Source organism: Perca flavescens, chromosome 22 (genome assembly GCF_004354835.1).
Source record: "Perca flavescens isolate YP-PL-M2 chromosome 22, PFLA_1.0, whole genome shotgun sequence".
NCBI lineage: Eukaryota > Metazoa > Chordata > Actinopteri > Perciformes > Percidae > Perca > Perca flavescens.
The window spans coordinates 17,293,944-17,318,443 of NC_041352.1; the positions used below are offsets into that span (position 1 = coordinate 17,293,944).

A 24,500-nucleotide genomic window follows, 5' to 3' on the forward strand; every position below is an offset into this window, starting at 1 on the left:
GGTTTTCAATGCGTCATATTTTCAAACTTTGTTTCCATGTTTTAAAAAGCTTTGTTAATATTTTAAGGCCCATGCATACTAGTGTCTAGATACTAGGGTCCTTCACTTCCATAGTCCTCCACTAGATTTTACATCATAATTGCACACAAGGAGAAGGAGCGCACACATGCAGTATTTATATGTATGCAATAGAACAAAACAGTAAAGTTGCAGGCCAGACACCAACAATAAACTGAAACTCTCTATAAAGTTGAGTAAACATAAGTATGTTACACAAATTAAAATCAAACTCCATGGTACCCAAGATAACATGCCTAAACTATGTGATAAAATGCAACCACTCAACTTAAAAACCTAAACAGCTTTTCCATTTAAAGTTTCCAAACAACAATCATCTGTTTGGAAATTGGTGATTATACAGTATGCATTTTAAATGTACACACTATTTGTCATTAAAGTATTAAAACATACAGTTTCCCACACACACTGACATGCACAAAAACACCTCACATCAAGACACAAAACCCTTTCTTGTCTCCTAACATCTCACTTCGTCGCACTCAACTCTCCACATGTCTTTTCTTTAGCAGGGAGGCCTTCTCTCTTCAACTCTGTCTCATGCATTTATTCCTTTTAATCTATTCAGCGTCACAAAGCAGAACCTGTTGATATTTTGTAAAGCTCCCAATGAGTCACTGTATGCTCGCTCCGTCCCATTTACCCACTCTGTTGGACACACACACACACACACACACACACACACACACACACACACACACACACACACACACACACACACACACACACACACACACACACACACACACAAAGTGGTGCTATTTGAACAGCTGTGCTCTGCGCTCTGCATTTTTATTAGTGCCATTGTGATTGTGCTACTCCTGTCATTTTACCCCTTCACCCTGCACTCTTTCTAATGTCACTATAGGAAACTATAGGAGAATTCAACTTGCTAACCTTGCCTGCTGTTGGTGGCAGCATCTGAAAAATGTGGTGGGGGAGGGGTATTTACTCGTTCTGGTTCTAAGTGGCAAAGTTGTTGTTATGACATGACACTTAAAGAAATGGTTTGATATTTAGGGAAATATCGGTATGCTTATTCTTGCCAAAAGTTGGATTAAAAAATCGATACCACTATTTCTGCAAAATATGAAGCTACAGCCAGTTCGCTAAGCATAAAGACTTGAAACAGAGAAAAACAGCTAGCCTGGCTCCGTCCAAAGGTACTGTATGTCCAAAAGTAACCGCTTGATATGCAGTAACAGACAGACAGACAGACACCTGTACTCACCTAGAGTTCTGGACATCACCGGCAGGGCTGAACTCAGGACCAAGATGGACACACAGCAACCAATGATCTACAAATCAATAGATAATCAAACTTCAGAGCTCTCAAGCACGTAACGTACAGTTATGAGATGTGTGAAGAAAAAGAACCCATTGCACCAACAGTTTCAACTAAGACGGGCTCACACATGCACACACCACTTGATGTTAAATTGGTTCCACATATTGTACAATTAGTAACTCTGAAGTTGCTCATTACCAGGTTCTCTCAGTTGTCCTTTCAAGCCCTTTCACTGGAGCGTCATGGCTAGTTAACAAGCCTCACCACTCCCAAACTCATTACCAAGTGAATAGGTGCCACGATGGGCCAAACAGAGCACGCATCCTCCACCCCCTCCCAAAAACCCCACTCTCCCTCTGATGTACAAGAAAGGGGCTTGCACTTTGCCAGTGTTTGCGCAACTCACAAACAAATATTGGACAGATCAACTAAAGCCATTGAGGGGGCCCTGAGGAAAACATTAGTGAGCAGTAGGATTTCAGAGTGAGAGGAAGGCGGGAGAGAGAAGGGGAAAAAGAGGAAATAGAAGAAACACAGGGGGGTCCCAAACAGATCAGCACCTTAGGAGCAATATTGTCACCCTTGCCCCCACTTCACCCCACACCCTCTCCTTCCATCCCATCTTTACCGTTGTCATGGTTGTGTCATCGTTCCTGGGAGTGAGTCCCTCAAAGACTCTCAGGCTGTAGAAGCCGACGACAGAGGACACCATCAAGTAGCTGTTGAGAAAATCAATCAAGGACCAAAAACACTTCTCTGCTGGTAGCAAAGCAGCTTCATTGAGTCATCGTTTTAAGTATCCCAAGTCTGCACCTTTTCAGCTTCGATAAAAGGAGACGAAACAGCACAACATGTCTTCCGGAAGGTGTCCGGCTGAACTATGTCCTGGGTCAACAAAGCTGGCTTGACAATGTTGCTCTTGGCCATTGAGCATGCTACTTTGGTCACAGACAAAGGGGGGGTCACTAAAAGGATACAACATGAGGATGATCTCCAGCACTGCCTGAGCCACGCCAAATGTGGACAGAGAGGTGTTCCCAATGCCTCGGTCCTGGTAGATGAAGACACAGACAGAAAGCTGGGTTATTCAATGTCCTCACAAACCAATCTTATATCAACACATCACAAATAAAAAAAGAAAATGGGAAACGACAGGCAGGCAGTTGCATACACAAGCCATTACAGAAATCCTACAAAGTAAGTATGTGGTGCATGAAGAAATTCCCCACTTGAGAAAGACAGAATCAAATTGGCTAAGTAATGAATGGAACAAGATGAAAGAGGCTCTTTTCAAATCACTGTCGATCATACAATATGTGAACAGGTGTTCAAACAAAAACGGAACATTGCTTACGGTAAGAAGAGTGTACAGGCTGAAAGCAAGCCAAAAACATAAAAACAACAAAACAAATACTTCAGCAAACACTAGCGTGCCCCCTCCCCCCCCCCCCAACCAACCCCAACCCCTAAAGCCCTAAGGCCTTTTGAAACCAGAGCAGGAAAAAGACATAAATCTACATATGCTGAACATATCAAACATCTGTTTAGTCAAATGATAAATATTTGCTTTTTTCGAACTTGGCACCGGGTTTGATCCTCCAAAGGATCAGTGTATTGTATGGGGCATCTACAGTACTATACATTATGTCCACAAGTAAGAAGTGACCATAGACTGCACACCTTCAACTTATAAGTTGTACATAAAAAAGAAAAAGAAATCACAATTATTTAACTTATCTTAAGTTGTTTAAAAACTGCCTAAAACTATATGCATTTTCATATATTGTAGATAATCATATGCAGATATAAACTATACAGTATATTCCCAATCGTTACATAGTCTACAGTACAATACTCCTATCCTTTATCTTGTCTCTGTATCATGTGTACATACATTCAATGTACAGTTTATTTGTATAGCAATGCAATTCAAATACAGCACTTTGCCATACTAATGCATGGCATCAATGTACAGTGCTTATATACAGTTAGTATTTGCTATTCTTGCAATACCAATGCACAGTATGTATTCAGAGTATGGTCCGAGATGTTTCTTATTTTATTTTATTTCTTCCTAACCCACCTTGATTGTCCTGTTTTGTAAAAGAGCCTAAGGAAAAAAGGAAAGCCTGGCAGGTTGTTTCATGCCTTTTTATGCAACTGTCATCCATGGGAGCTTACTGCAGAGCCATGGTGCAGTGCTCTTTCTGTCTTACACAGGGAATTAGCAGACAGCATCTGATGTAATTTATTAATGGAGGGAGGGTGGGCATGCATTAAGATTGTGTGTGTGCACTTGCAATATGCGTGTATGCGTGCGCTAAGGACAGCTAGCTTTCACAGTACGCCTCCTTTCAACTCTTACTTCTTTACATTCCAGTAGCAGGGAGGGTGATGGAGTGTGTGTTTGTGTGTTTTTCAAAGACAGGGAGGGCTTGGCGGAGAGGGGGCTGGTAAATTAGCCTGTGCTGCCTGCCATGGCTCTTTCAGCAGACACATTGCATTTGTTGCTTGTAAGATTAACACCTTGCAATACCTGTACACTGGCGAGGTTGTCAGTGTCGTATTAACACACATGACTATGCCTCACGTCCTGACCATTTGACCTCAGGTGTGTCCCTGAAGTACCGTTTTTTTTTTTTTTTTTTACTTAATGTATTTAAACATGAAAAACTAAGGTAACCAGGAGATATCTTAATGCTTCTCTTCTACCTTTCACATAGTCATAACTCTTTCTCACCAACTACCCCTCCTAACCATTATCCACACCAAGTAATTCCACACACATCTAACGATTAGAAGAAGGAAGCAGTGATTAAAAACACAGTAAATATAATATATAGAGGTGCCATTAACTTCAGGTACAGAGTTCTGAAAGGGTCTAAGGTCTCATTTATAAACGTGGCGTACGCACAAAATGAGGCTGAAAATGTGTGTACGCCACATTCCCACGCAAAGATTGTGATTCATAAAAAAACAAACTTGACGGGAGACTGTCCGGTCCTCCACGCAAACTCTGACTCATGCGTACGCACATTTTGGAGACAATGGGAATTGGCGACACACATGGTGAGGTGGTGAACTGAAGTCAGACTGCAGAAAGTACATGTGGGAATAACGATTACTCGTAATATTTTCAAGTATTGATGTCTCACGCACATATCTTCACTCCATATCATCCACGTTGTCATGAAGATTAAATAAAGCAGTGTTATTTGCGAGGAGGAGATGGCCCAATTCCATGGAATACAGGATAGCATCAAATACCCTAGCATTAGATAACTGCAGAACAGTGTAAATAGCTAAATATATCTTTAATACTGTGCATATATCATGTCAAAGTCTGGAAATACAGCAGTTAAGCTCTCGCGCAATCATTACCCTTAATGTCCTCGTTATCAATCAGAACTTTAATACTGTTTGTGACAAAACCTGCATGAAGAAAAGTGTGTTTGCCTATTAGACTTTCATTTCAAATTGTATCTCGGGGTGGGGGATACCACTAGTTGATGCTGTGATTTTGGCAAGGTGTTAACAATCACAAATTGTTGTAAACATATAAATACTGCAGTGACCCCGGTGCGTAATGCTGCATGATGGCACTGCAGGAGGACTAACCCCCAATGGAAGAATCAGGAGAGAAAGAGACTTCAGGGACCATGTAATGACGATGACGCTCTTGGATCTATGTACTGAATTGGGTCCAGTAGAGAGGGCAATGCGCCGGAACCGTGCCATCCCGGTCCAAATACAGGTCCTCGCCACTCTGGGGGCCACCGGCTGTTTCCAGAGGAAAATGTCAGACAGCTAAGTGTTTTATATAAATATTATAATCTTCAACTTTACAACTAAAAATATGTTCCCCTCCCCCTCCCCTCCGTCTGGCGTCGTAAGGCGTTGTATGGCTGCCGTGCATCACCCAGGTGGGTGCTACACATTAGTGGTGTTAGAGAGCAGTCCCCACCCCCCCCCCCAAATGTGCTTTGAGTGTCTATGATAAAGCGCTATATAAATGTAATAAATAAAATAATAATAATATCGAAGCTGTCCCCCAGTGCCGTAATACCTGCCGTTTTGGAAGGTATTATTAATTTAATATAGGTAGTCTATAGATCAGGTTTCCCTACACTGTGCAAGAACAGGCCAAAATTATAATTCAATTTGCAGCAATTCCCGAGCGTCTGAGAAGTTTTTTGCTTTTTCCCCGCCCACCAGTTGTCATGATTCAGCGTAAAGAACAACTGCCAGGCCATTAACATACTGATCAGCATTCATGAGGTGTTTTGCATAGACTATTTATGGTTAAAAATGGGCATGTACAGGGCGGGATAAGAGGCTGATTCACGTATGCACACTTGTTGGTAATGTGTTCAAATTTGTTTATTAGGATAAACCCCTTGAGATGTATCATCTCGTTTTCAAGGGGGTCCCAAATCTGTGATTTATAAAAAGGGAACATTGTTTTTTATAAATCAGAATTTTTTTTTGGCGTATGCCATTTTTGGCATTTGGGCGTACGTACACTTTTAGTAAGGATTCTCACACAGTTTTATAAATGAGACCCTTGGACGTTTGAGTGGGAACCACCCTACAGCAAATAGTCTTCAAGATCAACAATTTAAGCCCTAACTTTACATTGTTTTTTTTAGGTGGGTCTTTATTTGACCACACCAGCATTGACTTAGTGATCCAATTGTGAGGATTTGCACCTACAGTATAACGAAAGATTCATCTTACAAAGAATAACCTGCTATGTTGACACCATGGATGAATAAAAACAAAAAGAAATAGATACCACGGTCCAACATGGCGCTCAATCAAAACAGTTTTTTTTTTTCTTCACCGCCCATAGAGCACTAGTATCTTTTTGTGGCCAAGCCAGTTGTGGAGCATGCACAGTCAAGTAGGGCTGCCACCTCTTAGTCGACTAATCGGTCGTTTTGTTCTTAGTCGACTAAGATTTCTTTAATCGATTAGTCATTTTTTATGCTTATTCATGCTTAATTACTTATTTCCAAGAAACTTCTGAGCACATTTATGGTAAACACAAGATTTAAAGTGGTGCTTTTGCAGGATTAATTGTGGAGAAACTCAGTTTTACAGATGGTTAATTAACTACATTTATATTGTGCCTTTCTAGTCTTAACCACCTCTCAAAGCGCACAGCTCTGTCAATTAAATCAACTAATCGTCGACTGATTAGTCGACAAAATCGTATAAGTGTTAGTCAACTAATAATTTCTTTAGTCAAGGACAGCCCTACATTCAAGACTTCCACTGGCTGAGTTGACGGACATCCTGCCCCACGTAAAACCTATCAGTTTCTTGAATCCCTGGTCAAAAATAATGAAGTCAGAATGATTTTCTGTTGCTCCAAATGTGGAGGTTGATGGTATTGTTATAGACATAAATCCATTCATTTATATATTTCCTTCTAGATGTCTGAATCAAAAATGGGAGAGATTCCAAAGACACATTTGGACATACAGTTTGCTCCGACACCACCATATTGAGGCTGTATTTTTATTCATTTAAGTAATTCAAGCCATTATGAGTGGTGCTATCTATTTTTCTGGCCATAGTAGTTTCACATATTTAAATCCAATTCATCTTGCCATAAAAATGTCAACATCATTCATCAATTTTTGTAACTGTAGAACTACAGACATTTATCGCCAAAGAGTAGCACAACAGTAGTCCCACAGGTACATTCACTCTCACTGTAAGACTATATTGTCAAATTGTGCTGGAATCATTTTTCCCATATTTAGTTTTAAATAAGTGAGTGGTATGATGACATGTTGATATATTAACTGAAATGGAATTGAACCTTTCCACCTAGTTCTGCTGGATGCTCACCTAATAGCATCATGGCTGTAGATTTTAAGATTAATTCACATTATCATGGCCAGCATGGATATTTTTTTAGATTCACTTTCACTCACAAAAGTTGAAAGGTCACAGCTAAGGTAAGCTCGTCAGGGGAAGGTGCGATTATGTGAGTTTGTGTGAGAAGGGCAACTTTAGTGAGGTGAAAATTGCAGTCCAGTTGCATCTAATTGTCCATTTTACAAAATGCAGTGTCAAATGTTGTGGCTACCAAAGAGAAGGGCCTGCAGTAACAATTTTATTGGTCCCTCTTAGTGCTTGTTCATCAAACTGTAAAACAGTGTCATTTGACAGAGGCAGCTCTAGTTCCCCTCCTGCTTCCCCTGGTTGCTTCTACAGCATCTCTGCTTCTCATCTCCATCCACCTGCTTCTCCTCCCCACTATTTTCTTACCGCTCTCCTAGCTCCTCATCATCCTTCTCCACCTCCATCCTATGCTCTGTAAAGGCAATTGGGGCACTGCTCAGTATGCTAAGGACTATGGCGGGATGCTTGGTAGGACGGGAAGACAAACATTGACAGGGCACTTCCATTGTGCTCCACCCCCCCACAACAATCAGCGCATCGGGGCCTCATTTGACTTTCCCACAGTCTCTTTGCTCCGACAGTACCTCCTCCAGACCTCAAACCAGCCGGTCTCTCTACTTCTTGCCATCACTTTCTCTCCTCTGTCCTTATCTCCTTCCATACAGTGTGCAGGTAACTGCGAGGGAATTTCTGTGCTAGAGGGGCAGAGAGTTTGAGAGCTGGAGGGTAGGGTTAACAGATTGGATAGATGTATCATATCAGTATCGATTGTTTTGGAGGACGAGACTCCCCCACCCCTCGTAGTGCTGTCAGATCAGAGGTGTGGCATCCATCCAGCTCAACAAACGCATAAACCATTTAGTGGGGCCACACTGTCAGGGAGGACAGCTTCCAGCTGCATAACAAGTGTAATTTGGGGGATTTTCTGCGACGCGTCATGCCAAAGAAAACATTTCTGCTCAATAAAATAATTGGAATGTCGAGGCCAGCTCTGTCAGTTGCCCGCGAGAGATGCAAAATTAAATTAGGGAGAAATAGGATACATTATGTTGCCCCTTCTCAGACAACAATGCAACCACAAACGCACACACATACAAGCACACGCATGCACGCCCCTCTGTCACTGCAGATAAGGAGAGCTTAAAACACATTGCATGTTAGGCGTAGAGATGAGAATCTCCGAGAGCCATTCCACACTCAGTTTGTCTGCCTCACAGTAAGAGCCCTTAACCTGGCCCTGTCTGCCTTTGCAGGAGGGAGGAAAAGCAGCTTATGTCACCGACTGTGGACTTGAGACACGTAGAGAGCTTACTGAATCTGCACACTGCTGTGAAATGACTTTCAATGAGCTTCCAAAACAAAACCAGAGGCACAAGGTTCAAGCCTGATTAACATCTGGTCATGCCTTTTCTTCTAACAAGCATCTGAGCATATCCGGAATTTGATTTATGTCTCCGCCAGCAACATGGCAGGTCTGATAGGCAAGCTCTTCTGCAGTTTACATTCTGGGCGTGTGTGTGTGTGTGTGTGTGTGAAGTAAGAATGTACTTAGGTTAGACAGTAGGCTTACTGTGGATCCCTTGGGCATGGCAGTCTCATCCACTAGAAGGTAGAGGATATTCAATACCACCATAATAACTGAGATTGTCTGCATACAGAGAGGAAGAAAAAGATTTGTTTACACATGGTATAATTATAAAAACATTAATCAAATCCCCAAAGTATCCGGCATCATGATATAATTTAATTGTGGGGGCCTTGCTGATCCGTAAGTATGGTAATGCATAATAACCATCTTGTGATTGTAAACTGCTCCAACATTAAGCTTCTCAAAACCTGAACAATGTGGGGGTTGTTTGATGCACGTGCCATCAAACAACCCCCATGTCTCACATGGTCTTCCTGCCTCATCTAACAATATCAGACAGCATAAATAGCATTCCCACACTATAATCTATTGAAAAATCACAGTTGTTGCAGGTGGCTATTTCGCATTGTCTTAAACAGCTATTAAACAAAAGTAGTTTCCACGCCAAAACTCAGAACTGTTAAGAGGATGGGGTTTGTCCCAATGGCCACCAGCGAGGCTGTATACGCCATGCGTAAACAGTTTGGGCTTAATGATAGGTCAGTCCCAGCACTCACCGTTCCTGCGAGCAGGATCAGCATCACCATGGGATACAACAAGTTCTTCTCCCAACCTGATGCTTTCTTTCTTCTCTCTGAGGGGAAATAAGAGTGAGCCAAAGGAAGAGGTTATTACTCTTAAGAAGTATATGTATAACCAACTCTTTAATTGCGAGATTCAGAGATACAAACCACTTTCCACTACTGGTTAATTAATGTGTCTTCATCAAAGACAAACACTGAAACCTTAAGCCCTTTGGCTTTATTTACAGGGTTTGTACAGCTTGGTTTGGTAAAACATATCGTGAGTGTGTGTAGCACACACAATCTCACCTCTCATCGTAACCACCCCCTCCAGGTAATATACCTTTCATAACCTTCAAAAATGCTCTTCCTCTTTAATTAGTCACACTCATCATTGCCTTAATTAGTGGAAACAATAATAAATCCTGGATAAAAAGAAATGCAACAAAATTAATTCTGTGATTTATATTTTGGTCAGAGTGTGTGTTTGTGTGCGTGCGTGCGCAGGTGTGTGTGTGTGTGTGTTTAGTGAGCAACTACCGTGCATCATTCTTCCAAGCCAGATTTAACGTTTCAAGTTTATGTCTTCCATCTTCCTCTTCTTTCAACAGCTCATCAGTCACATGTGTAGACACTGCTGACAGCTTGTAGACCACATGCACTATTTCTTCTATTATGGACATCCACAGTACCCTGCAATGTGTATCTGACTGCCCTCTAGTCCTTGCCATATTGACTTTCTTTCTCTATTTCCAACCTTGTTAGTCCTCCTTATTCTCAAAGTGCACCCACCCTGCCTGCCCAAGAAGTTTGCCAAGTGCACTTTATATGCACCATCCTTCTAAATTAATGACATCACTAAAAGGCTTGCTACAACATAAAGTTTGCATCTTGTCCAATATCCTAAGTGCCTTTGTGCTCTCCTCCCCCCACCCTGCTCCCCAAAAGGCTCAGGCCTCGTTTATAATATCCTAAAATGGATGGAAAATTATCAGGCAGTTCTGGTCCAAGTCCAAATTAGGAAATTAAGGCAGACAGGGAGAAAGCGGCTGCCTGTCAGCAATATGTAAAAAGCTAACTTCTTGGCCTATATTCCCATGGCAATTCAAGGTCTTAAGAGAATGTATCAGCCCTGTCACATAATACAAATACTTACCTAATTTATTTCTCTGATTTCGAAAATTGTCAAGTTCTTTGTTTAGCTGGTGAGTAAAGCTCCCTCGAGTATAAGTGTGTGAGGACGATCCTGCGGAAACAGAAACCAATGATATTAATTACATTTGTTGCATGATCAGATGTTGTCAAGGGCTGCATTTTCACGGTTGATAAATCTGCTGAGAATCTTTTAAGTGAGATAATTTATTATTAAGTCTATGAAATGTCAAAAGAATTATAGAAATGCCAATCACTACTTCTGAGAGTCTTGTTGTGTCATGTCCAACAGTCCAAAACCCAGTTATTCCATTTTAAATGATAGAAAACACAGAAGAAAGAAAAGAAGAAACAAGGAAAACATTTTATATCTGAGAAGCTTGAACCAAAAACATTTTTTTGCTTGATTACACAACCACAATTATTAATCGATTATCAAAATAGTCAATGTATTTTGTCAATGGACTAATTGTTTCAGCTCTAATGTTGTTTTAACAGATACTAAAGCACTACTTGTATGAGTGACATGTATACTTTATCTGCCAGACCACTCAAGAAACTCTTGATTCAGTTGGAAAACAGTATTTTCAGACATTTCTCATACACTAAGTCAGCAAAAGAATATAAGACCACATACTAATTAAGAGTAGTTTAACTCCTCACTGTATTCGTCTTACCTCAGCATATGGTATTTGACTTATCTTTATTAAGAAATCCCATTAAAACAAGTATTCCTGCTCAGAACATAACAATGTGATCTCAAACAAGTAAAAAATAATCTTGTGTCAGGAGCTGTCTAGCACATGCCACAACTGGTTGAGTGGGCTGGAGAAGACAGCAAGGGATTCTCCAGGAAAACCACAAGGCCGGCTCATTTAAGGCTAATTTATCTATTTTACTCTGTTTTCCTTCCAGCTTGACGCTCTAGCGTAGAGGCCCCTAGGAGCCTTAGTGGAAGAGTATCCATTTGCATCCCCTGAGGTGATTGGCAGATCAAGACCAATTAGTTCAGTGTTACACCGTTACTAGCATGCAATATAAATACCATCTTTCATCTTTGTTACAGGAGTGAAGGACCAATCACTTTGATCAAACCTTTTTCTTTCCTCTGTTATTATGACACGCCCTGTCTGGATGGGTTTAAGTAGGCAAAAGAGGTGAGATAGACGGGGAGCGAGGGTTAACAGTCTTGTCTGTGCCCTTACAGACACCTGTCCTGGGATCTAAGCAGGGGAAAGTTTGAACCCTCCGAGCAAATGCAGTCACAACACAACAGGAAATGTCACGGACAGTTCAACAGCTCTTTTTCTCCAAAGACGAACAGAACACTGTGCCTCGGGGTAGCCAAATCTGCTCAGCCGCAAATTAACCAATCTATCACCTTTATGCATAACATATCCAAACATGGCCTTACCAGGACAGATAAATCATTGATCAAATTAACAGTAGGTTCTTAAACGTCATGAAAAACAGCAGATCTAAAGACAAAGAACAATATCATCACTTGTTTAGGATTGTAGAGGAAAATGGGGAGAATTTCAACTGCAATATCTTTAATGACATCACTCTAAACTGGAGTTAAATATATCCTCCTTCTCCTTCTGCTGGCAGCATCAAGTAAAATACTGAGTTGCAGCGAGGCAGAGATGCTGAGTGAGGCTTCTGGCAGCCAGGAAGGCCCAGAGTAATTCAACGTATCCTCTCCAACCTTCACCACAGTTGAAAAATTACGTCATCCACACATATGCTAAACACCATGCTGAGACAACAGAGGCACTGGCAAGGTCATTGTGCCACATAGCATCTGGACAGGCCCTCTGTTGCTCTGCTATCAGCAGATCAGGGCCTTGAGAGGGCAGCAGGGACAAGTGTGTATGCCAAAGTGCCTGTACTGCAGTACATTTATGTACTCACTAGATTGCACTTTTATAATATCTTCTAAGCTAATAACCCAAAGGATCAGAAGCACAATGGTTATTTAATTGGATACAATTTGCAAGCAATAATTGGAAGATGCCTTTGCACCTTCAACCTGAATACTTTGAGGCACAGACGCAACAAAGCATAGAAGATTCAACAACAAGCAAGGCCAGTTGTGCACACTATTCTGTGATTCAAACATAAGCATCACTGTTTTTCCTTTAATGTCATTATTGCTTTCTGCAAAGTTTGGCATTTTTGCTTAAAACATAATTTCAAAAATGACCCCTTGTCTGGGATGTCTATAACTTTTGTAAAATTCAGTTTCAAAAGTGTCAGCTATTTATCTGATAGTTCTAGGGGCATGTCTCTAAACACTATGCGTATGCTCATCATACCCTTGACAAGAAAAACAGACATGTCCAATCAGCCAATTTATGTCGTAACCTTTTGATCTGTAAGATTAAAATATCAACAATGTCATTACAAATGGGCAATTACATGTAGAGAGAGGACAACAAAGGGCCAGACATGTAAATAAACATTGATGCATCAACTGATGTGGCTCAACAGGCCACAACTGCAAACACAGTATAGGTCAGAGTATAATCTGTTAGATGCAGAGAGCACACAGGTGAAGCAAGAAGACAACATTGCTCGCCTCTGGAGTGTGTCCTGTGAACTGTTCCTGAACTGCAGTCTACTCAGTGTGCTCAGCAGATCAAAGGGACACCACTCTAGCCTTCAGTTTCAACTATGTGTGAGCATAAATGTTGAGCGTGTGCATGTACATACAGTGTGCATAAAATAATTCATGTCAACATCCTCCTTTTCCTCCAATTTCCAACTTTTATAACAGGCAAAAGCGGATTGCAGCTTGGCCTCAGTGCGCACATTAAGATGTTGACCACAGTTATTTTCTTGCCTCACAGAGACTTGTAAAGATCAAACAGTGTTGGAGCAGATAAGGAACAGATTACAATTATTCTATCAGTTAGTTCAAAGCAGGGCAGAGTGAAACGAGCCTGAAGGAACCATACGCATTGGTGGCAGTCTATAAAAGGTGGCCGGCGTGGCATTCGAAAACATGCGTAATCTAGGAGCGATCTCCCTTACCTCCCGGGTTTGAAAAGACACTCATCCTCTTTATTTACTCGCATCTGTACACTTGGTTGCGTGCTTGAGTTAATATTAAAGTAGGTTTTGGAATTTGGCCCAAATACTTCCTGCTTTTTGAGATTATTCAACGTCAAACAAGGAATTTGGGAACACAGAGGGCTGGGCATGAAAAGGAAATGCAGGCTAAAAAAAATAATCTTCACCATCCTTAAACTCTTTAAACTTCCCCTTTGTGCCCCAAGTCCAGAGAACGGCACAAGCCTCCTTGTCTCCTTTCAGAAGTCACTGAAATGTCGATTTAATGTCCACAGGACCAAGCCAAAAGTTCTTGTAAAAGATGGATGGAAATGAATTCCATCCTATTACCCAGGCTACCAATCTAGGCCTGACATTAAATGAGGCAATCATTTCATCAGCAGTGACAGTGACCCTGAAGTGTCCTAAATGGATCCTTAAAAACTTCCTAAACATAAAATATGGTCCTTGCCATGTGGCTGCTTTGCCCTTTAGCAGAAAGTTATGAGTAGGACAGCGGTGGGGAAAGGCCGCTGACAAGTGTATGTGGATTTTTTGCCAGTGCGTGAGTGTGTGTGTGTGTGGCTGGATTTTCAATGCTAATTGATTCCAGTGTGGCAGGCTCCATCACACCCAATAGGGCAGTCAACCCCTCCCCTCCCCTATAATGTGCCAACACGTCTTCCACAGACATACCGTTTAATCTCCTCTGAAGGGCTTCCTCCTGCAAATGGATGCAGTAAATCTGCTCATCCAGGTCCTCCAGGATCTGAAGGGAAGGAGCAGAGGAGGAAGAGATGAAATAGGTTATAATTAGGTTCAAAGTGGGACTGGAGAGATGGCATATGGGAGGATGAGTTGGTGATGTATTTGTAGTCCTCTGTCACACATTTAAATGGCCGACTAAGGCAGACATTTTTCCGAATGGAGGAGCAAAGTGGCTTCAAGTCTGAGCATTCAAGTTCAAGTATATAGTCTAGTATGTAGTTTTTCAGCTAGTTCTAAATTTCTACTGACCAAACCATTTACCGAACAACCAAAAATATTGATTACTTACTGTTGGCTTCACTAGTAACTGGCCCATGATGGTGAACATTCTGGACAATCCCACAGGAGTACACACTATACATGTGACAGAAAACAGTGTGATTGTTTAACCACAATAAGGTGAAATAATTCAGCAATTTTAAATTAATGGTATCTCAACACGTCAACAATAATATTTAGGTTTTTTTTCAATGAAAATAAATGGCTTACTGAGTAAAAGCAGTCCTCCCATCAGAGATATACAGGAGTAGAGGTATGGAAGGTAAAATTCCCAAAGATCTACAGAAAAAAAAATACATTAATTTAATAAAATATAGAAAGAAAGGAAATAAAAGTTAAACATTTTGGCAAATGCACAATAATTAGTTCCAGCACAACCCCTAGCAAAACCACAATTTCTCTTTTTTTTTCATCTGTGAAGGGATTAAACAAACAAGATATAATTTGTTAGATGCTGGTAGGTGTATTTTTGAACGGTGGAGTGAGCCAAACTAGCTGTTTACCTGATTCCAGTATTTATGCTAAGCTAATCAACTCGGGCATTGAGCTTCATAGTTAATGCACAGACATAAGAGGGATATCAATCTTCTCATCCAAAGCTCTGCCAGAAGTGAAAAAGCCCATTTCCAAAATTGTTCCTCCGAGTTGCAAATACAACAAGAGATTTACAAGCACAAATGACATAAAATCCTTTACAAACTTACCGTAGAGTGACTCCATACTGGCTGCATCATTGTCAATGAGCGCTGATGCCACCCACACAATGCCCAGGATGAGCAAAGCCAGCAGGAAGAGCATCACAAAGGTCTCTAAAATACGTGCCCTGATGCCCTGACAGAAAAAGTGCACAGAAAAAAGAAAAAGAAAATTAGATTTGGCTAATACAGTTGAAATTAGTATCATAATAAACAAAAGGTTTTATATCAACATACATCAAAAGACACATTAATCAAACGGACGTTCATTGCACTGAACTGGGAGGTGGTATTAGCTACATTTCATATAATTTAAAAAAAAAAAAAAAACACAAAACAAGATTCATTTTACGAGACATCTCCCTCCTCCCTCCATCCTGCCTTTCTCATATTAAACACCATCATTTCAATTCGCAGCACACAAACATGACATAAACGCTCCCACGGATTCCTGTGTAAAACAGCTCTTTTATACACACATATTGTGGTCTATAAAGTGGGTCTAACAGGGGCTGGTGGTGGCAGAGGTGAAATTAAAAAGAGTAAGGGGCCGGGGGGGTGCTGTAAGGAGCATGAAGCCTGGCTGGGTCAGCTACTGTCTGCGATCAAGAGCAGGCCTCCCATCTGGGGCAGATTAAGAGCTCCCTTAGCACCACGGTCGTGTCCCGGGCCGCGCAGACGAGAGGGTTTTGGGGTAATTTGGGTTTTCCGGGTCACAAACTGCTGAGTGGTTAATAAAGTCCTCCTCTACCTGTTCACACAGTTTCCATTTCCCCCCTGCTGGAGAGCCAAGCTGTCTAGCACTGTAAGATAGATAGGCGTTCTCATACACATGTCAGGTAGGCTACCAGGCACGGGATAACAAGGGCTCTCTGGCTTTTGGAGCGCTGCTTAAATTGGGTACATATGAGCAATTTGTTACCAGCTAACATAATGGTTGTGCGGTTGCTGTTCAGTATTTGCCAACAGGTACATGAAGGGGGTCTCTCTTTGAAAGTTCCCCAGTTAATCAAGTTCCTTTATAGAACGGAAATGGTTTCAATTCTGCAGATTAAATCAGACATGGCTTAGGTTTTTTTTAGTTTCCCAACACAGTTCATGATTGTCATCCAAACCAACTGTCCTTTAGCATTTCCATTACAATTTGGGTCACTGTTTAATAGCAGTCTTCTTCCTATGCAACCTAAAACATAGTCCCTACTAACTCATTCTTGAGCTCGAATCTCTTTTACGAGCACCTTTCTCACAAACAGCATACAGGCATCACAGACCTATTTGATAACATTATTTGTCTACACACTATCACTGACTCATTCAGTCCATGCTTTGGATAGTGATTTAAGCCTACTCTCAAACTCCATTCATTGTCAGTGGTGAAAATCCGCCGCAGCATCCTTTAGCTATTACTGAACAATCACTCGCGCCTCCACTTACATGATATTCTGGAAAAGCCTCAGTGAGTGAGTGTCGAATTTTCTAGCACAAGAGGGAGGAACGTGGGTAGGGTCTAGAGTGCCCCAGTGTGGCCAAGGTGGACACTGCAGCCACTCGACAGGTAATGTTAGAGGGGGTAAGTGGGCCTTAGAGAATCTTTAGTCAAACCTAAACAATCTTAGCAATATATTATGAATAAATGTATAACATTGATAGATACTACTACTAACTATATACACATATTTTCTGTTATGCCATAGACCATCAATAAATTCAGCACTCAATGCAGATCAATACACTAAAAATATAGCCACAAATCTGACATGGACATTAAATTCTGATGACTGCCTCATGCTCTTTGCACACTTTTGAGTTCACGAGATAGATGCTGCAATTGAGCATCTCACAGCCCGGCACAACTGGGCAGTGGGGAAAACACTCAAAATCACCAAATAAAAAAAAACAAAAGGGGGACAAAGGAAGAGATGGAGAGCGATAGAGAGAAATAAAGAGTGAGAACAGAGATAGACTGGCGGAGGAGAGGAGTCAACGTCTGAGCGCATCTCATTCCCCGGAGGTGAGAGAGGTGAGAGAGGAATGCTTTCAGGGACTTCAGTCACGTCCCACACGCGCTCTCTTAAGGATGCATCAGGACAAACAGAAACCGGAGGCAGGACGTGCGCCCGCTCAAGCGCACCAGTCCACCTTAACAAGCTGCCCATGCCATGCTGTAGGTGTATTCCCTTTAGATAGGTCTCTCAATCATTTATAAGACTCAAATCATTACCCATTCAGATCATTTAGGGCAAAGGCAATGCTTGTCACCTCCCTTACTATCCTCGCTGGAAGAACAATCCACTGTGTCAGGCGTGATTAGACTGCACAGGCGAAAGACGACACTGAACTGGGAGCCCAGATTGGTTTCATTGAGCCATCGACATGCATGACATTGCACACTGAAAGTTATGTCTATCCTTACCTATTATTGCAAGGGAAAGATTAAGTCCTTTGTTCCTCCTCACATAGGTAAGGAAGGGCAAATGTGTGCTTTGAAAATCTATGGTATAAAAATAGGAAAATACAAATAAGCTATCATCACACACAGTATCAAAGATTACAACTGTCAACTGGTGAGGGAAGGGAGGGAAAAAAAAGACCCATGCCTTGGCATCCAGAGCGCCCGCTGAAAGTTTCTATTCTTGCCATTCTAAATGTGTAACTACCTCTAAATATAGCAGCTCTGAAATATTCAGCATCCCCTGATCCTCACACCGACATCGAGTGAGGGGCTGGTTAGCTGCAGCTATGCTCGAACAAGACTGGAGAGACTTCCAAGAAATGTGTGTAAATGCGTGGCCAGAGAGAAAAGTAACCGCTTCATATGCAGTCAGACACACACACACACACACACACACACACACACACACACACACACACACACACACACACACACACACACACACACACCTCCAAATCCACCAAATTACACAAAGCCACAGAGGGCCTGGAAACAGTTCACAAGCTTTTTCGCCTAGCCTTTGCTGCAGAAAAACTAAAGCACAATCTGCCACTGTCTTTGATGTAGTGCTTCGACTGATGAATCCAGCAGAGAGTTCACCTCTGGAAGTTGAATGCCACTGTGCAATGGTGGACAAGTGTAAGAGAGAGCGAGAGATGATACTGGGAAGGTGCAGGGCTGTTGGATGTTCGGGGGGAAAGAGAGAGAGACAAAGGAAGAGTTAGGTGGTAAAGGAGCTTCCTAGTTGCCATCATCAATCCTTAGCAGGTCAGCAGGCGGTGGCAGAGATCATCCCACAGACCATCCTTCTGCTCACTGTCAGGGGCGTGTGGAACAAGGGCCAAGAGTGTAACAAGCGAGGGAGGGGGCAGGGTCCTTTTTTTGCTCCACAGCAAAACGACTGCCCTCTTTGCAAAAGACATGCCAGATGCCCAGGGACCTTATTAGTGTATCCTTCAACCAGTCGGCCACAGAGCAATGACCGTGTCAAAGACAGAAAGCAGAGGACAGGGACACTCCCCTGTAAAGCTGCAAAATTAACTTCTAAAGACTCGTAATAAGACTTCACATCGTATCGTTCAAACCGAGGAGGGGGGGTGGGGTGGTGGGGTGGGGTGGGTGAATGTTGCCAAAAAGAAAACATTGTGAAAGTAACATGGTTTTGGGATGTGAATTAAAATCCGTTTCCCTGCCTAGTTCATGTCTGATTCACCAGATGAGTCAGAAAACAGAAAAAATTTAAATGAAGGAAGCAGCCTCAGTACTTTTATTTGACATCCTACAGTGATGACAGCTTGTTCCGATTACAGAAAGGTGTCAGAATGATAAGTCTTCAAAGAATAAATGGTGTTTTTTTCTGAAAGGTTAGGACCAAGTACACCATGTAGTCTATCAATATAATACTCTGCCCTACTTAGTAATGTAAAGGAGTTGTAGTAAATCAGTCTACATGTATGATAGACAATATCTCGCTTTAAAAATCTCCCAAAAAAAAAAGAATCTGGAACACAATCACTAAAGCCTCAGAACTTATCACTTAGGTTAGAAAAACTGAGTCACGAGAGGAAGGGGGAAAAAATCCTGAGCAACACACTTGTTCTTTTTTAAATTCCCAGCTCGAACTAATGTGTTACCATGGTAACGAACATTGTAACAGGCAGCTTTAGGGAGACATTGTGACCTTAAAGGAAGGTATGTAAACACCACTTTATATTCTCCGGCTGGCCCTGCCCGAAAGAAGGCCTGGGAAAAATGTCTGCATGTGCAGGAGATTTGAAATAAATATCCAGGCCCCCATTGTGGAGCTCCAACAAAGAGGAGTATCTTAGTAACACCACGCGGGTTTGCTCGGCGAGACGTTTTCTCTTTCCCCCTACACCTCCCCTCCTCTCCCTCCACAATAAACACACTTCTCATCATTGGCGGGTTAGGGCTTAGGATGAGATTGATGAGGAGTTTCTTTAACTACCAGATGAAACCTGTTGCCCCTTTGCTGGGTCAGTCAGGGGGTCAGACTCGTTCCAACTCGTTTCAGGATCAAACACATTTCAATACTGTGGGTAAGACCAAGAGACTATTCACTGCAAAGCATACTTTACACAATTTATATTTCTTGATATAGGTTTTTGCTATGTCTAAAGTTACAATAATTGACTGTGACACTGAATACATATTTTTTAGCTCAACATAATAAACATCTGAGCATTAGTGCTAAGAAAACAGGATTAGACAACACTGAAATAGACCAGGAAGTTGTCATTGTCAAAACATTTTCTTTTTTAATACCTTGATCTAATTGTTTGTGAGTAAATATAGCTTCAACACATCATACCCGCATGTATAATTCATCAAGCCAACTTAAGTCCCTTGATATAAATAGAAGGCTGAACAAAGGCTTGCGCTGATGTCTTCTCAGTCTTTTTCAGAGCATGCTGATCAACTCAATAAGGATGACAGGCATGGCTCTCATTATTATAATGCCATCTACTGGTGGTGTGAAGACACAAATGCTTTATAAAGCCTCAAAAGAGGAGAACTGTGTCTTTCCCAACAGCTAAACAATACAAACTACTTCATTTAGAATACTATTTTGTATGCAACATGCACAAATACACCATTCTATATAAGTTTGTAAAACATCATCAGAACCAAAAGACCTGAACTACATAATGAGCTTCAGTGACCTCAGTGATGCAGCTCTTCTGCAAAGATTTGAGAAGCAGTAAAGTGGGAGACATTTTACAGCAGCAAATAAAGCTAGATCATAACATCTGACATCAAGACCCTAAGTCGCTCCGATTCATCCACAATTTGGACAATTTGTTAAACTATTAATCACTCAGGTGACAGAGCCTCTGACGAGCTGAACAGTTAACATAAAAAAACCATCCACATTTCCATCTTTATTCTGGTGGCGTCTTTTAGTACATCGTCAAAAGTAAACACAGCCACATGAAAAGGCTGACTTACAACGTTAGTAGTGAAATTCATCATTCACTTCATTTCCGCAGTCAAAAGGACCTCGCAGTGCCACGACATTAGCACAGGAGGTTAAAATGCCACATAAAACCTTATGTCAACGTGGTCTAATGCTGTTTTGGGGCAAAGGGATAATATCACATTATAAAAACTTGGATCTGTGTTTAACATTCCTCTTGCTGTCGGCCACATGATTGACTCTGCAAGCAGCTCAGTTTTTTTTTTTTTTTGAAAAGGTGAAAACAGGAGTGTCACATCCACCCCTTCCATAGCACACACACTATATATACGTGGAAGTGCAGCTCAACATTGAACAGTGCTTCCTTTAAGCAAATTTATGGAAGATCAGTAGCAAGAAACAGTCTAGCTGAAATAAAAAAAGAACAAAAAGGACAAACGTGAAAGAGGCCCTAATCCTGCTTCTTACACATCAGGACCTGCCCTCTACTGAAGAAATCCAACAGAAACAAATTAGTGGGCTAAGGAAGAAAATAACTGGCTATACACTACAGTACAGACTAATTTTTATGTGCTTTTGCCAGGAGGGACATAAACCAGAGAGGTTTCAAACTGTGACACAGGATAGAGGTGTATTAAAAGTAAATCTTTCCCCCTCCATTTTGCGAGGCTCTATTGTGCTGTCATGTTGCTGCGACTTTATGGACTTTTTGGAACACGAGCCCCCAGCCTCTTTTTTTTTGAGGGTAATCAATTAAACAAGGAAGTTCGCTGAGCCTTACAACTCGATTATTAGCCTGTCCTTTTGAAGTTTTATTTTAGGGGGCTGGGGACGGGGTGACAAGGAATCAGGCTTTAAATCAGTGAGGCCGATGAAGCAGTGTTGAAGCGTTTGCAGCCTATGGCCTTATTGGAAGGGTTTGTCAGGATGTGGCGCTGGGCGAAGTCCAGATTCATGGTTAATGAACTTTCTGCGGTGGCAGTTACAGTCAGTGGCGTGAGTCAGGGAGAGGGCATGGACAAGGCACCTGCTGCTGCTTTGGCTGTTAACAGCGAGCCCCTTGCATGAATAGCAAAGCATACAAATACATCAACACAAGAGACAGAAAATAAACAGGGTTCTATATTTTCCAGTTCAAAGTTTCAGATTTGTTCCAGCCTTGATTTTAAAGCATTTCAGATTGTCTTGTTTTCACCTCTGACTCACGGTTCATAAATCACTTCAGTATCACTTTTGGTAATTATTCTCAGGATTTTTAAAGGCTGTTTCAGACTTTGAAAGCCCAGCAAAATGTCAAACTAATTTCCCATTTCCTTTTTTCTTGATGATCGTTGGTAACCTTGCGTTACACACAAAGAAAATACGGTAAACAAAAATAAAAAATAATACATAGAAATTCTATAACAAACATTTAAGGCAATGTACCTTTTTAGATCCTGCAAATCCCTCAGACTCCAAGAAGAAGTAGGCAAAGGGCATCAGGACAAAGAGGCAAAGGTTGGAGAACAGTGACACCAGGTTCCACAGACCTGCAGAAACAAAACATATTAGAGTGTACACATACAGTTGTATGCAAAAATTATATATTATAAATCAATAGTCAGTCCTATTTTTATTTTTTTCATGCTCGGTGAGGTTCTTAAAACAGCTTTCCCTTGAATATTATTATGTAGTAGTTGTGAGGCGAAGTGCCAACACAGGCTTTATCTGGCAAGTGTCTTTGAGTCATGTCTATGTTGTGGACTCTTATGCCCCCTGGTGGCTGTTGCAGCACCCAACAGCCTTCCCTTTTTTCGGCAGAGTTGGTGTTTAACACCGACTCCCTTGTGTGTCTGCATCACTGACTGTGACATAAAGATGTCAATTGATCTGATATGTGGAGATATGGTAGATGAAACAGAAAAAGACTTTTAGATCTCACATGGTTTGGTTATTAAATCAAGGAAAAGAAATGGGCTTAACTTCATCTATTAGAAGCTGCCACTGGGGATTACACATTTATACACATTGAACATTAACACAAACATATTGTCAAATGTTATTCCTTAAACACAATTACAACATTTTCAACAATCAAAGTAAAAAATGTGTCAGCATTTATAAAAAGTAAAAATTTCTCAGTATTTGGTATGTGCATCTGTAATCAAAGCTTGCACTGGTGGTATCAAAATGAAGACATCGTATTATTCATATCATAAACAGTAGTCACAACAACAAAGAGAGGACCATAATAATAGAAAACTCAATAGGTGTTGAGAGATGGGACGCTTTCAACCAACATCAAAGTCAAGCAGATTCAAAAAGAGTTTGTTCACAACAGTCTATTAATATAGTCTTTTAGTCTAGTTAGTGTTTTAAATAGTAAAAACTAAAGTTTGAAATGACAACAATGCCTGTATTTTTTTGTAGTAACTCCATTCTAATATGTTTTAAGTAGTGTTATAGAACAAACAGAAACTGGATTCAATTATTACTGACTTGAGTGTAGTTGTTGAGACAAAAAAATGTTTATGTATTAGGAGCACACGTTACATTTTTGAATAAATTATATGGTGTGACAACACAACGAAAGAAAAACTTTGTAAAACCTTACCAAAAAAAAATGTTTGGATAAGAATTCCTATCTATTTCAATTTCAGTCAAGCATTTACCCAGAATTTAAAAACAAAGAATAAAAGTGTTTTGAATTACAACTCAACAATAATGACATTTTATTTATAATGAATTGAAGGGTTTTGGACCACTGTAATCACTTTACATAGCTGTCTAATTCAGATGAATCTCTGCCCCAAGTCAGAGTTAAATTACCTACAAAAACACAACCGTTTCTTAAACCAACATCTATGTGGGTACTATTCCATTGCAATTTGCACAGCATGTTAAACGCATGTATTGATTCTGACCATGTAAATAGTTAATTATGATTATAATCAATGTTATTCCAATATATTTATTTTCGTTGAAGAGCAGAAATCAAAAGACTTTTAATCAAAAGAAGTTTAATCAAAAGACAAAGGAGCAAGAAAGGGAGAGAAAACTGGTTAGTTCAACAAAATAAAAAGACAAATGAAATGTGAGATCCACTGACCGTGAATGAGGGAGCCATTGAGCCACTGAATGTAATAGTTTTTGGGGAAGGAGAGGAGGATCTCGTTACTAATGATTGAGAAAGGCAGTAGGAAGACGGCACCACCTGACACTGCCAGGGTGAAGGTGCACAAGTACAATCTGCAAATGGAATCAAACAAACAAACAAACAGACAGACAGACGTGTTAGGACTAGTCGAGATACAGACTAAGAATCACAAGGTAATGACATATTTTTTTCTTTTTCATATCAGATTATGTTACATTACTTGGTTACTGGAGGATTCATTTTGGAAGACAAAAGTGTCACATGGTTTACACTGTGACAAAATGAATAAGCAAAAGCAAGTGAGGAATGAACTTAATCAGTGACAGTGACCACTCAAATTAATCTATACTTTCAATCATCTTTCTACCCCTCAGTTTAATCCACCCCAGCCTTATTTCTAAGACAAAAGGACTGGCTATGTTTCTGCAGTCTGCAATTTCTAGAGATTCAGGAGGCAGTGGCTCTCCAGATTGGGCCCATGGGAGTAACCATCTGCTCAGTGGTCCTCAGTAGGGCGGTACAAAGTCCCCACTTTACCATATCACTAAAAGAGCTCATTAACTGGAATGCTTTCAATTATTTAGCTGGACCCT

The 24,500-nt window shown here is 40.9% G+C and overlaps 1 protein-coding gene across 1 annotated transcript in view; it reads right to left on the minus strand.

The window, feature by feature from the left end:
* Positions 1-24,500, minus strand: part of lmbr1 (limb development membrane protein 1) — a 37,334-nt gene that overhangs the window by 6,158 nt on the left and 6,676 nt on the right. Inside the window, 12 exon segments of the mRNA XM_028569819.1 lie at positions 1,310-1,376; positions 1,995-2,085; positions 2,344-2,417; positions 8,853-8,930; positions 9,428-9,504; positions 10,590-10,679; positions 14,336-14,408; positions 14,697-14,761; positions 14,897-14,965; positions 15,391-15,517; positions 22,197-22,300; positions 23,860-23,999. Of these exon segments, the coding sequence (XP_028425620.1) occupies positions 1,310-1,376; positions 1,995-2,085; positions 2,344-2,417; positions 8,853-8,930; positions 9,428-9,504; positions 10,590-10,679; positions 14,336-14,408; positions 14,697-14,761; positions 14,897-14,965; positions 15,391-15,517; positions 22,197-22,300; positions 23,860-23,999 (1,055 nt within the window).